Source organism: Toxotes jaculatrix, chromosome 12 (genome assembly GCF_017976425.1).
Source record: "Toxotes jaculatrix isolate fToxJac2 chromosome 12, fToxJac2.pri, whole genome shotgun sequence".
In the NCBI taxonomy this organism is placed as follows: Eukaryota; Metazoa; Chordata; class Actinopteri; family Toxotidae; genus Toxotes; species Toxotes jaculatrix.
Genome location: NC_054405.1, coordinates 8,074,150 through 8,087,893, shown reverse-complemented (window position 1 = coordinate 8,087,893; position 13,744 = coordinate 8,074,150). Strand labels below are relative to the sequence as shown.

The 13,744-nt window shown below is 43.2% G+C and overlaps 1 protein-coding gene across 3 annotated transcripts in view; it reads left to right on the top strand.

Annotated features, from left to right (window-relative positions):
- abr (ABR activator of RhoGEF and GTPase) overlaps positions 1–13,744 on the top strand; it is a 120,378-nt gene that overhangs the window by 39,597 nt on the left and 67,037 nt on the right. For 2 of the 3 annotated variants that reach the window (XM_041052435.1, XM_041052437.1), the window contains exon 2: positions 5,613–5,794. In XM_041052435.1, coding sequence (XP_040908369.1) covers positions 5,613–5,794 — 182 coding nt within the window. Of the gene's footprint in view, positions 1–5,612; positions 5,795–9,897; positions 10,130–13,744 lie in introns of those variants that run through there. The other variant, XM_041052438.1, reaches the window with a different exon arrangement.

Sequence of the window (13,744 nt, the reverse complement as noted above, 5' to 3'; positions counted from 1 at the left end):
TATAAAAGCACACCATATGAGAGAAGTTGGAAAGAGGTGACTGACGCAGTTACTTTTTACCTAGCAAAAGATATGATTCCTATCAAAACAGTGGAAAACTATGGTTTCAAAAGACTCAAAGTAATTGAGCAGCAATTAACTTCACTGTAAAAATGAACTGTGATAAAATCGTGATCGTGATATGACAGTTTTGCCATATCGCCCACCCCTACCGTTAACACTCAGGCAGTGATTGTATGATGTATGATGTTGATAGAAGTCAGGATCTCTCAGGATATCTGAGTGGCTGGAAAAACCCAGACTGTGTATTCAAATAGTCCTATAATCGTAGTTCAGTTCATCACTGGCAGCTTGCTGTGTTACTTTGCAACAACATGATTTGAATAATTTCCAAATATGAAGACTCCACGAGTCCGCAGCAGAGTTCACTGCAGCAGGTTGTGGGTTTCATCGTTTTGTTTGGGCAGCTGGCTTTCCATTAAGTCGTTTGATGATTGGTTCAGTTACTAACTATCTGAACCAGAAATCCGGTTTTTGTTGGTTCCTCAGAGGACAGTGCATAGTGTACCTAGAACTCATTCATATACAGATATACTACTAATTTTTATGACTCTGTGACCCATAAACTGTGATAGGCAGTTTTTATTAGGCAGCTGGGAAGTGACAGTGTGCAGTGCATAGAGAAACATATTGATGCCTCGCTATATTTTATAGCTCTCATACAGCTCTCTTTGTGAGTGTGTGTGTGTGTTCGTTGCTTCCTCTTAGGCAGTGTGTGTTCTTGAATACAACAGTTTTGCCTTAATTTGAATGAGCCCTATCTGAAAGATTTCTAACAGTGGAAGTATTCAGCACTGAACAGCCCCAGACCGGCTCTCTTATTTTCATATCACAAGCTTCTCGCTTGGTGTTGTAGAATCTGAGTTGAAGGAATGAGATCAGTGGGACTTGACTGGTGACATAATGTTTGCCCGACTGCCTCTGTGACATGGATGACTGCCAGTGAAGGTGTTTGGGTCAAACAGCACTTGCACACGCGCCAGCACCACTCATGGCTTTCTTCTTTGAGGCTGTGTGTGTCATTCGCTCTCTCTTCTCCAGCGATGGTAAGTCAGGTGGCGCGAGTGTTGGACTGTGTGTAGTTTCTCTGCTCTGTGGATGTATGTGTGTGCGTGTGTGTGAGCACGTGGCGCGACCTTGACAAGCTTGCATAACTTCAAGTTGATGATGCTCCAGACCGAGACTGTATTGATTTCTCAATAGGATCTTCCTCCTCTGTATGTCAGTCCTTATTCTTGACATTATCTCTTGTTTTAATTGTGTGTCACGTTGAGCCTGTCCCAGGTTTAACCCTTTAAAATATATGTGTGTGCGTTTGTGGACCGGGCCTATTCTGCAGTAATAGCAGGTTAGGGCTAATGAATCCTCTCCACTAAAGGAAATTCTCTCTCCATGGTCTCTCAGTGCGGTATTGATTTTCCTGCTTGTCACGTATGGCGAATATCAGGGTGCATTAGCTGACTGAGGCAGCCTACATTTTAGCCTGTCAGAGTGCGCAGAGAAACATGTGCATGAGCAGACTTCCGTCTCATTGGCTCATGTACGTGTGAGCATTATGGATTAAAAAAAAAAAAACTAGTGATATAAACAAGTGATGTTTGATGATATTTGTGATATCAACATGTAGATAACAAGACCACATTTACACAATGAGGTATTCTCTATACCAGTGTCTCCCTAATGGGGAGAATACATTTACCTTTATAGGTCTCTAAAAATTATTCTGATAAACCAATATTAGAGGGAGCAGCTTCTTTTTGGTTGGACTGGTCACAACCATTAGACATACGCAACATGTGAGGAGGGGTGGAGTCTTGGGAACCACTGCTCCACTGCAACTGATTGAAACCAGATTCAGTAACAAGTCTGGACACATACGCTACAAACACTCAACAGTTTTTTCAAACTGTTTGTCTTGGCTGCTTGTTCCAAAGCAAAATGTTCCTCTGTGTAGAATTGAAATCTGCTTTGAGCTGAACATTAAAAACAAGAATGATTTGTGATAGTGATCCAGTTTCTTACTGTGTTAGTGCTATAGTAATTCAGTGGTTAATGCAGTGGTTCGAGATGATTTATTTTACTGTACAGTGTACCTGTTAAATATCAACACGCTAGCGTAAACACAGTGGGCGTGTTAGGATTGTGTTGTGAGCATTTATCTCAAAACACCACTGAACGAATATCAAATTACCTTTGTTCCTTTTAAAACGATCATGTCACATTTTGGAATGAAGCAGCTTCTTTTGTGTCATTAAATTTGATAAAAGTGATTTTTTTTTTTTTCCCTGTTTAACTTCACAGCCTTAATTTTTGCTGGGTAGCTGCCTTTTTGATTTCACGCTCTGTGGTTACCCTTCTTCTTTTCCTGGTATTTAAACAATGCATTAGTTGACATGCATTATTTAATTTCCTCCCCTGACCTGTTATTAACAAAATGCTGCAGAAGCATAGTGTTGTTGAAACTCAAGTAGACTGTCATGGGTCAAACTGAGAAAACTGACCTCATCGTAAAAACCCTCTGTGATAGAAACATATATCAAAAAATAGGTGGATATTTTACTCATATGAAAGATATACTGAGGCCATGACAGGTGACATTTAAGCTTGGAATGACTGACCTTTAGTTTAAAGGTGATGTCTTTATGTCATATGCTAAATTTGAACTCCCTCAATTCAGGATAGATTACCAACATCATTGTTTATTTCAAAGTAATTAATGTCAAATGCTTAATTTCACAGTTATGTCCACCATCATATATATCTGTAATCTGACTGTGTTACTGAATGTACAACAGAATTTCTCTCTCCTCTGTCTCCTCTGCTCTGTGACTGTGGCCTCTGTGGTTGGGTCTTGGAGACATGTTAATATTCGCCCTCTCTTTTCTATGCACTTCTCTCTCTCTCCTCTGTATCTCTGCCTGTCTTGCATTGATATGACTAATCAGACCTAATGAGGATAAATAAGAACCACTCAGAGAGATTCATTCAAACAGCGAATGGCTGTAGTGACGCACGTTAACAGTTTAACACACACAAATACACGGCCGACATCAAACCAGCAAATGCGTGAGAGCTCGTGCAACTGTAAATAAACAAAGAAGCACATAGAGCCAAAGAGCGGAGTCCACATTCAGCCCATTAGCTCTGCTTTGTCTTCACTGCTCTAACTGTGTTCTCTTTGATGGGCTGGCTCTCTGCTCAGCGCAGCAGAGGCTGTATTTCTGAATGGTTTCTGCTGCCTGTCGATGTTTCTGCAAATAGAAATGAATCATGGCCCACATCTTTGTAACACAGGGAACAGACCTTGGTTCTTGTCTAGACATAAGTGTTTTGTCGAGTGCACAATGTAAGACTTTCTGGGCAATCCGTCTGTGTTTTGTTTTTTTATATCCATTTATCCCGTTCAGAGTCGCAGAGGGCTGGCATCTCTCCCAGCATGCACCGGGTGAGAAGCAGTCCACCAGGGCCAACATACTAAAGAAATACAATGACATTCGGTCTCAGGTTCACACCTCCAGGCAACTTCGAGTTTCCAGTTCACCCATACAAAACCCTGGTATGCAGTGTTCACTGGAACAGTGGGAACAATGAACCTCACACACAGTCAAACTTTGCTTCTCGCTCACAGTTAAGTTTCAAAACATCCACAGTGAACTGCGAGGAAAAGTGAGGATTTGAGAGCGCTGTAATTGAGAGCTACAGCATCAGGTCTGAGATAACAAGAACAATTCTCTCTCATGCTCACACACACATTTACACGTAACTTTAGCAGATTGGGACAGTCTGGCCTGTCAGGATGCCAGAAGGTGTAGGGAAGAGTCAGAGAGGGAGATCAGAGGGGGAGAGAGAAAGATGGAGGGAAGAACAACAAACAAATGCACAAACACACTCTTGAGTGCTGAGAGAGCAACTCTCCCGCTTCGCCTTATTGTCTCAGATTCTGCTCGTGTCATCTCGCAGCACTTCAGCTCACTCTCTTGTTTTTCTGTGCGTGCTTCACTAAGTAAGCTAAGACCCAAATGCACCATTTGTCAGCGACTTGCCCGAGAGCTACACATAAACCATATGGTCCACATGAAAACTCACATGCAACCAGCAGATGGAGGTTTCTTTTTTTTTTTTTTTTTGATTGACAGGTGTGTGGTACAGTGACTGTGGGTTATGGTGCGTGTCAGTAGGTGACAGACGGCCGTGTGTCGGCCACTCTAGGCACCCATCAACATTAGCTTGATGTTGTACGTCGTCCCCGTGGGAGTTGACCCCTGCTTTCATTTTCCAATTAGTTCTCCACTGTGGCTCGTTAGATTCGTCTGGTATTCTCACACGCGTGCACGCTCTGGAGCGCATGTACGTCTGTGAGATGGTGGTGAATTGATGCACAGTTGTGGTTGGTTTGAAGTGAATTCAGGTTATACGCAGGCAGATAGTCACACCTACGCGCCTCCCACATGATTCTCTTGTCAAACATTTGGTTCTGCTTTTACACCAGCCCACAGCTATCAGGCTTTTTGTAATAGTTAAAGAGTTATACAAGCTTTGGTACACGCATTGTTCTTATTCCAGGTTCATGAAAAGAATACACTGTACTGTATGAGATAGATAAACAGGATGTGTATCCCATCAGGGTAAAAAACAAACTAGAAATTCATTTTCTTCTATTTAACCAGGTGAGGTCCCACTGAGATTCCAAATCTTATTTTCAAGGCAGTGTAAGTGCAAGCAAACATCTTTGTTTTCTTAAATAAAATCCTCACCTTTTTCATTATAGTTTGTCTTATCACTGGTCCTGACTGTCCATCAGAAATACACCTGTCGAATAAGACAACAGATATAGATATAAAATTTCTATAGCTATAAAATGCATTCATATTATTCTACATCTTTCTTCACCAGTGTCCTTTTTAAAGTCGGTGCAGGAATCGTTTCATAGTCAGCGCCGTTCCCTTCCACTGGAGCTGTCACTGTTACTCAGGCACTGTGACACCAGCGTTGTCACAGGGCATGAATTTCAACCTCAGTACTGACCCTAAGCCTAATGTACAAAAGTTCAAGATTGTGAAAGCACAGAAACAAAATGAAACTTAAGGAAAGCAAGTTGCATGTTGATGCCATGGAGCTTTACAGCAGCATCTACAGTCCACTGTTAAGTGTCGGTCTGTGATTCTGTGTCGTCCCATCTCTTAACTGTTAAAAATCAACATGGCCTCTGCTTGTGTGAATTGTCTCTGTGTTTTTCTCATATGTGCAGCACCTGAAATGAAGCTGTACAGCACTCTTCTGTCCCTCTTGGTTAAATTTATTTAATATCTACACATCTTACAGAATACGTGCTCGGTAACAGGAGAATTTAATGTGTGACAATGACTTAGAGGAAATACTGGGTTGTTCTGACTGAATTGTGGTTCTGAGTCACTGGAGCCCAGCGATGGCTTTGTTCTCTGTGGTGAAATACTGACTGGCATCCATCGTTCTTTTTCCTCTTCATCTCTCTCCACCCCTCTGTCTGTCCCCATCTCTCTGTCTCTCCCTCTCTGTGTCACTCTGTCCTCCAGATTTTAACTACAACACAGATGGCTACGAGGGGGATGGGGCCGAGGACGGCAAGTCTCAGGATGGCTCGGAGACGCTGCCCTACATAGATGAATCGCCCACCATGTCGCCCCAGCTGTGCGCACCCCAAGGCCCCGATGGCGAGGCGGTCTCCCCCACACCACCAGAGGGCCTGCTGCCTGGGGTAAGAACACTCACACACACACACACACTTACGGATGGAGGTATAAATCAGGGGCAGTCCTCCACACTTCAACTTCTACACACCACTTCATATTATTCGACAATGGAAAAATGTGACAGATGGGACGGGGACGTGAGACATAAATCATAGGCTGGATGTTCCAGTTTGTGATTAAATGCTAGGTGACTGATCACTGCTCACTAGTGCCGCACACCTCCAGGCTTGTGTCTTCAGCAGAGTATGTAAAGACCCTGAAAGGTCTTAAGGATTATGCTGGTGGTTTTGTAGATCAGCCCATCAGCCAATGTTAGATCGATTCCCCACATGAAAATCAACTTACAGAGACTTTTCTCAGAATAGGTTAACCCATCTCAGAGATTGTTTTGTCACCTAATTCATTTATTTATGCTTTGGCTAATGAAACATTATCTTTGCGTGGTAATGCAAGTGTGAGCAGCAACTGTTCTGAATACTGAAGTGTTGCCAGAAAGTCAAGCATTCGGTACGTGATAGAATTTCTTGAACACAGTTAAAATATTGTGTTTGAAATGAAAGAGCTCTGAGTTAAATGTTACAGATCATTAGCCAGTGTTTCTCCTCGTTAACAGCAGTGGGAGCTCGACCTGTGATGATTTCACTCCAGGCTCCATCCTTCCTGATGACTCTGATGTCTCTGATGTCTCTGTGATGACAGTCTTTTAGTCTTTCTGGGCTGCTGATTGTTTCCTCCTGAAGTTAGCCGCCGGATCTTGACCCTGTTGTAATTGTTAACGATTAGCCACAATAGCTGGACAGTCTGCCGCACACTGCAGGTGTCGCATTCACTGCAGCAGGAAATAACCACTGACCCAGATGGGGTTTGACGCCACCAGCGCCAGTCTGCGTGTGAACAGAGAGACTAGATGAATGATGTGAAGAGAGATATTTGAGGAGTCATTTTTTAAACTTCGCCTCCGTCTTTGGCACCAAGCTTTCAGTGCTGATAGTGTTTCACAGCTATCGCGTGTCAGTCAGTCCATGTTTTGCGTCGCAGTGCATTTTCTCTTTGTATTTTCAGTTTCCAGTTTACCTATAGTACATCATTTAGAGCTGAGGTACGGTGAAGAGGAAGTGCAAAACAGTTTGCTCTTCTGTTTATTCAAAATAAACTGCTGCTGCTGATCGCTGCTGCCAGGAATATAAAACACTTCTGTGGATTTTCCCAGGAAAGTATCACCAGCTGATGCAAAGGTTTTGGTGGAATGGATAATTGTCGGGTTGTTGTCCTTCTATAAATTTCTGATAGAGAATACCAGTATATAGTACTCATATAAAGACGCTGAATGGTTTCATCTGCATATTTCAGTGCCTGTGGTCCTGTCATGGACTCACCCCCTCCTTCATATCAGTAGGTCAGAGGTTAGCAGTTAGCAGTTAGCGCCGTTGTGTGTGTATGCGTTTGTGTGACTGTGAGTGTGTGTCCTGTGTGACCACTTGTGTGTCTGACACTGTGAGTGGGTGCTTCAGCACCCCGGGGGACACTCAGCGGGAGTCATGTTGACCCTGGACTGACCCAACCCGCCCCTCCACACACACACACACACACACACACACACACACACACACACACACACACACAGAAGAACTAATGTGCCTCGTTGCCCCTTTATACACACTGAACACAAACGGAGACTTTGTCTGAAAATGGCCTTCTCACTTTTGATACCTTGGTGTAGAAATGTCTCACATCACCTTTTCCATCCTGAATTTCACACTCTTCATGTCTTCACCCTCCACTGACTCTGTCTACTCTTTAAATCCGCCTGCTGTCTCTGCCCCCGGCTCCTTCTTTTATCTCTTTTCCAGGAAGTCTGTTTATCACTGTATGATCACGTTATTGTAAATACACTGTGGCCTTGATCATTTATCTTCTAGTAATAGTGGTGATTTATGAATTATTAAACTTATTGTACTGTTACATTCATTGCCAGTCCCTCAGCGCAGGGCTCAGCTCATGTAAATGAAAATGTGTCTCCATCTAGTGGCGAGTTTTGGGTAAGAACAGGCCGAACATGTTCACCTGTTTAGAATCTAACATTTGAGAGGAATAGTTGGAGACCTGCAGCTAGAGACACGATCTCAGGAATTGAGTAACCTTAAAGAAAACTCATGATGTTATTTCTTATCACACCACTACAAAGAAATGCAGTGAAGGTGTTCATTCAGGTGTAGTGATGGAGGAAACCTTAGGTTGCTGCTGAAGATGAAATAAATTGGTCAGAAAAGACGCTTTTAGGTACAAACTACATTTTACTGATTATATTAATAGTTAAAAGTGCCAGCTGGTTTTTACTTCACAGCGTTTTCTACGACTAAACATTTTAATCTCTCCATTGTTGTAGCCATAATATTATCAAAATGTACTGAAGCTTTTAGTTCTGATGGTGTATTCTGTACAGATCCACCCACTCTGTCCTTTATATATCACCTTTCCCCTACACTCAAGAAACAAATTCAGTCAGAGGAGTTTGTAGTGCCCGCTGGTTTTGATGCTGCGAGAGATTGTTTGTGGAGAATTAATGTCAGACGCTGCTACCTCACAGACTCTAAAGGTCGTTCCACCCAAGTCGTCCCCTCCTCTCCGCCTTGTTAAGTCGGCCTTTCTTTCCTCTGAGTTTGCACCGGCCTTTCATCTGCTGACATGAGGGCGCCAGTGCTGACACCTCCATGCCAAGATACATGCATTCAGCAAAAGGGGCATGTATGTAAATGAGCACACATAAGAGTTAAATATTGCTCTATACTGTATCTGCATGTGCTGGAAGAGGGGCCTGTCCCTTGTTGCTCTACTTACATTTGTCCTAATGGAGGGTGTTGCATGAGGTTAATTCTTGATTTGGGGCTATATAAATAAAACTGGCTTGACTCATTTTATACTTTTGTTTCCTTCCTCCTCTTTCCTTTTTTTTTTCTTTTTCCATTCTGTCTTTATTTAGGTCTGACTGTATGTTCCCCCTTTGTCCACCTCTGCTGTTGATCCTTTCTCTACCCATATTAATTACTAATAATGGTGGTGACCCAGAAATACAAGCCACAAGCATAAATTTGTCCTTGTTTATTTTCCCAACTCTCTTCCAAATCTGTGGCCTGTAAAATAAGTTTGACCTAAATAATGCAGCCAAGGAGGTTAGCAACCTGAAGAACTAGCCTCAGTTTTACAAGAGGTTTGGGACACACGCACACATGCACGCACGCACGCACGCACACACACACACACACACACACACACACACACAGAGAGAGAGAGAGAGAGAGAGAGAGAGAGAGAGAGAGAGAGAAGAACTAAAATCTTCAGACAGAGACTCAAAGAAAGAGATTCGGAGCAGTTCTGGGTGTCACTTCCTGTGAAGTGACATCTCAGGGTCAGGAGCAGGGTGTGAGGTCACGATGAGTGAATCGGATCCATTCAGAAACACACACTAAATCATCATATGTTGACTCTGACTTATTCACATTTTCATTTTCATTTTATTTGAAGCATCCAGAGTTATTGATTTTCCTAACAGCTTGTCTTGGTGCACACAAACACTGTTTTAGAATTTAACCCCATGTCCCGTCTGCGTGAAACTGCTATAACCCAATGAACTATGTGACCTGTAATTAGAATCAGCCGCAGCAGCAGCACATTAGCTGGTCTCAGCTCAACATCCCAGGCTCTCAGCAGATCAATAAAGACACAATGGAGGGGAGGAGACAGAAATGAACTATGTAACAGTCAGACTTGTGAGAAAGAGAGAAATTGTGTGTTTGTGACATGAGGAAGTGGCTTTTGCTTGAACAAAACGGAAGAAAGAAATAAAGAGAATAAAGCAGACGGACTCTTCCAGCGAAGCACAGAAAGAAACGGCCATCAAGGAAGTGGCTGCATAGCGTTTGTTGTGAGGGGAGGGGCGGCTGTAGAAGGAGGGCAGACCTCATCGACCGAGGTGGAACAGTGGCTCTCACACACATACACACACACATACATGCAAAGACACACACCAGGAAGCCCAGCAGAGGAAGGGGGTGGGGTTGCGTAGGCGGGGTCCTCTCTCTTTCTCTCTACTCGGTGTCCAGACGACTTGCTCTGAAGGGAAAACACTGATGTGTCCAGGCAGGCCCTGAAGACGGGAATCTCAGGCAGAAAGAGGAGAGGAGGAGGAGAAAGACAGAAAGAAATTGAAAGCAAGAATCATGGAGGAGGAAGAGGAGGAGGTGCTGTGCTACTTGGACAGGGTGCTGGAGGAGGAGGAGGAGGTGTTTGAATATGGAGATGGGGAGCTGGATCCCATCACTCCGATACATAGACAGTTCAAGGTGAGACAGCGGCTGGATCGCTGGATACAGGGAGAATACACACACACACACACACACACACTTACACACTCATATTCATATACATGTATACAATTCAAACACCATGACCAGGCTTGAAAGCTTGACTTAATATAGCAAAGTGGAAAGTGTTATTGGTGTGTTGGCATGATGTGGTGTCATGTGCTGCTACGTGTGCTTATGAGCCATCTGTGCTGCAACTGTGTGTCTGTGTGTGTGTGTATGGGTGTGTGTGTGTGTGTGTGTGTGAGAGAGAGAGAGAGAGAGAGAGAGAGAGAGACAGCCGTTGAGAGTGTCAGCGTGGCCTGATGAGGCAGCTCCTCTGGAGCACATGTCTCCTCACTCTGCTGCCTTTTAAAGACCACTGGTTTCTGTTTCTCACGGTAACTTCTGCATATAAAGAAGCTTTTGTGTGTTGGCATGTGTGTACTCCTCCCAGAGGATGAACTGACAAGACGCAGGGCAGCCTGCACTATTTGTGGTCAGCTCCGTTATCACACAGAATAAGTGCAGAGGGCACAATAGAAAGGCACGCAGCGTATTTCTGTTCGAAAAACAAAACTTGGAAGTGCACACACACACACACACGAGCAGGTTGCTGTGGAAAAATCCTTTCACCGCTCATGTATTTCTCTTTCTGCCCTCTCGACACACAGTAGCTCTTTGTACAGCAGAGGGAAAATACTCCTGCTGTTGGAAAAAATAAATTTCCCTTCCCGTCTTCTCTTTTTTTTTTTTTCACCCTGATGTCACATATTTGTCACTGAAGGAGTAAGCTTAACACGTCACCAACAAATACACAGATCCTTTGAGTTGTGCGTGTTTACTTTGACTGTGAAATGCATTTCTCTGTGTTGTTTAGCCAAGGAACATTGCAACTACAGGGATCTGGCATCACATCTCAGACCATAAAAGCCAAGAAATCTTGTACGAAGTTCATCTGGCGCGTAATTTCAATAAAAACACAATGACCTTTATTAAAAGAAAGTCTGAAGATGGTGGCATCCATATGGTTTGTGGTGCTTTAATAAATGGTGAGCACTGCAGCAGCACTTGCAGATCAAAGACATGTGACTCATTTCTAGTCCCTAGCTCTAGACGTAAGAAAAATGATCTTTCGGTTTCTATCAAGGATTTAAATAGTCTAGAGCGTCTTCTCATAGGCTCAAACCCAGCCGCTGAAATCCGTGATTATATTACTGTGATAATAATGGTACATGACGCTTCATAGACTGAGAGTTGAACAGGTGAATGTCATGTACGACTGAAAACCTTCCACAGTTTGATTAAAAGATGAGCTATAGGAATCCATCCTGGTTCTCCTCCTGATTTGCTATTACCTGCCACTACTTGGCAGGATCATAGAATTTTAATGTGTAGCCTATTAATACTTAGGATAGGTTTGTATTCATCAAAACAGTTCACACATATATTTCTCATTTCTCTCTAGAAGTTTGATAAATGTACTGAATGTTGGGTATTTTGCAGCTAAATATCTTAAAATTGGGGAAAAATGAATACTTTCTTTTAAATCTCTGCTGTTCTCAAATGAGCTAGTTCCTAATAATCCTTTAAAGAATGAATCCTCTAATTCAAAGTACATGTTGTGCACATTCTGTAGATGCTGTACTTGGTTATACAGTATGCTTCCAGTCTTGAGGGATAACATCAGTGTCAGAAGGTGGACGTTAGGGGTTAAAACGATGAGGTCATGGCTCCTTCCTTGTCTTATCAGGCCTAGCTGGTGCGCTGATATCATTGTGAGGATCTGGCTGTGTTAATAATTAATCTTCCTCTTTGCTCCCATGGCTGTTCTTTGGCCTCCCTTAAAGTACATATGTGACACTTGAACGTTCCTTCGACTACAGCTCTCCAGGTTATTGCTGTTTGGCTGCGGATGTGTGTCTCTTCAGCGGGGGGCAAAGAGTGAAAGTCTGCCTGCGCAGGTGTTCACGTGTTCAATTGACACCATAGTTTCTTGTTATTTCCAGTACTTTGCAAAACAGGATGTTTAATATGTAACCATTTCATATAAACTCACTGATCACTTTATTAGGAACACTGTGCTAATCCTGGGTAGCTCCTCCCTTTGCTCTCAAAACAGCCTCAGTTCTTCTTGTCATTGATTCCAAGATGTTGGAAACTGTCCTGTGAGGTTCTGCTCCATGTTGCTCCATGATGGCATTACATCACATTTCTGCAGATCTGTCAGCTGCACATTCAAGCTGCCAATCTCCTGTTCCACCACATCCCAAAGTTCAGTGAAGTTCACTGAACTCACTGTCATGTTCATGAAACCAGTTTGAGACGACTTTTACTTTGTGACATGGAGCATTATCCTGCTGGAAGTAGCCATTAGAAAATGGTGAACTGTGGCCATGAAGGGATGAACATGGTCAGCAACAGTACATTCAGACCATGATTGATTCTGACCCCATCATCTGCAGCCTCAGCAGAAATCTAGGTTCATCAGACCAGACTAGGTTTTTCCAGTGTTCAGCTGTCCAGTGTTGGTGAACCTGGTCCCAGTGCAGCCTCAGATCTCTGTTCTTGGCTGACAGGACTGGAACCTGATGTGGTCTTCTGCTGTTATAGTCCATCCACCTCAAGGTTTGACTTGTAGAAGATGACTGTTTCCATCTGCAGAACTGCTGCTCATGTGGAAAGTTTGCTGGTCTGCATAGACACTCAGTTCGTCAGCGCAGTTCATGTTCAGACACAATATAAAGATGGATTTCATTTCGCTTTATTATTTATTATTTAAAATACACCAAAAAAGTATGGTAAGTGAAGGTACAAGGTTTGAAATGCCTCATAATCCAGTCTATACTTTCCTTTGTTTTGTGAGTGAGTTTGATTTGTCTGCCTCATCCTGTCTGGTGTGTTTGACTGCTTTCTGCCCAGTGCATGCTGGGATAGCATTCACCCTGCTTCAATTGGGATAAGCAGGAAGATGGATGAATGATTTTAACTGATCAACTGATGATTTTAACCGAGCAAGACTATCAAACATTTCACCTCAGTTTACCTTCTCCACCTCACTATGTGCAGCTCTGTGTTTCACCTTTACTCTCAAGTGAGTCTGGTTTTGCACCGCTTGTTTCTCAAACATGATTAGGGTGGTGGTTTTCCTGATATTGAAGTCGGAATAAGTAACTGCCTGAGAACACTTGGTGTAGGACTTGCCAGAGAGGAAACAAGCCATTTAGATGTTTTCAGATGAGCGAAGTCTCCCAGTACACGCAGCTGCTGCTCACTCCTACGCACTTTGGATGTGTGTGTATTAATATCATGTTTACCTGATGTGGTAACTTCAGTGGGATCGTGCAGGAAATGAGCTTGGGTCATGGCACTGTAATGTGGCATTGGTTAGAAATGAATTCTGGATACACATCAGAAAAGGATCTTTGGTGTGTGTGTGTGTCTGTGTGTGTGTGTGTACTTGTATGGCTACACAGTGTGAGGACCGGTTTGAGTTTTAAACCACTGAAGTGAGGACATTTTGGGGAAAGTTAAGACATTTTGGTCCTCACTTTCTGACAAACCTTCAAATGTCTGTTTGAGGGTTGAGACTTGGTTCAGGGTTAGGTCATTCAG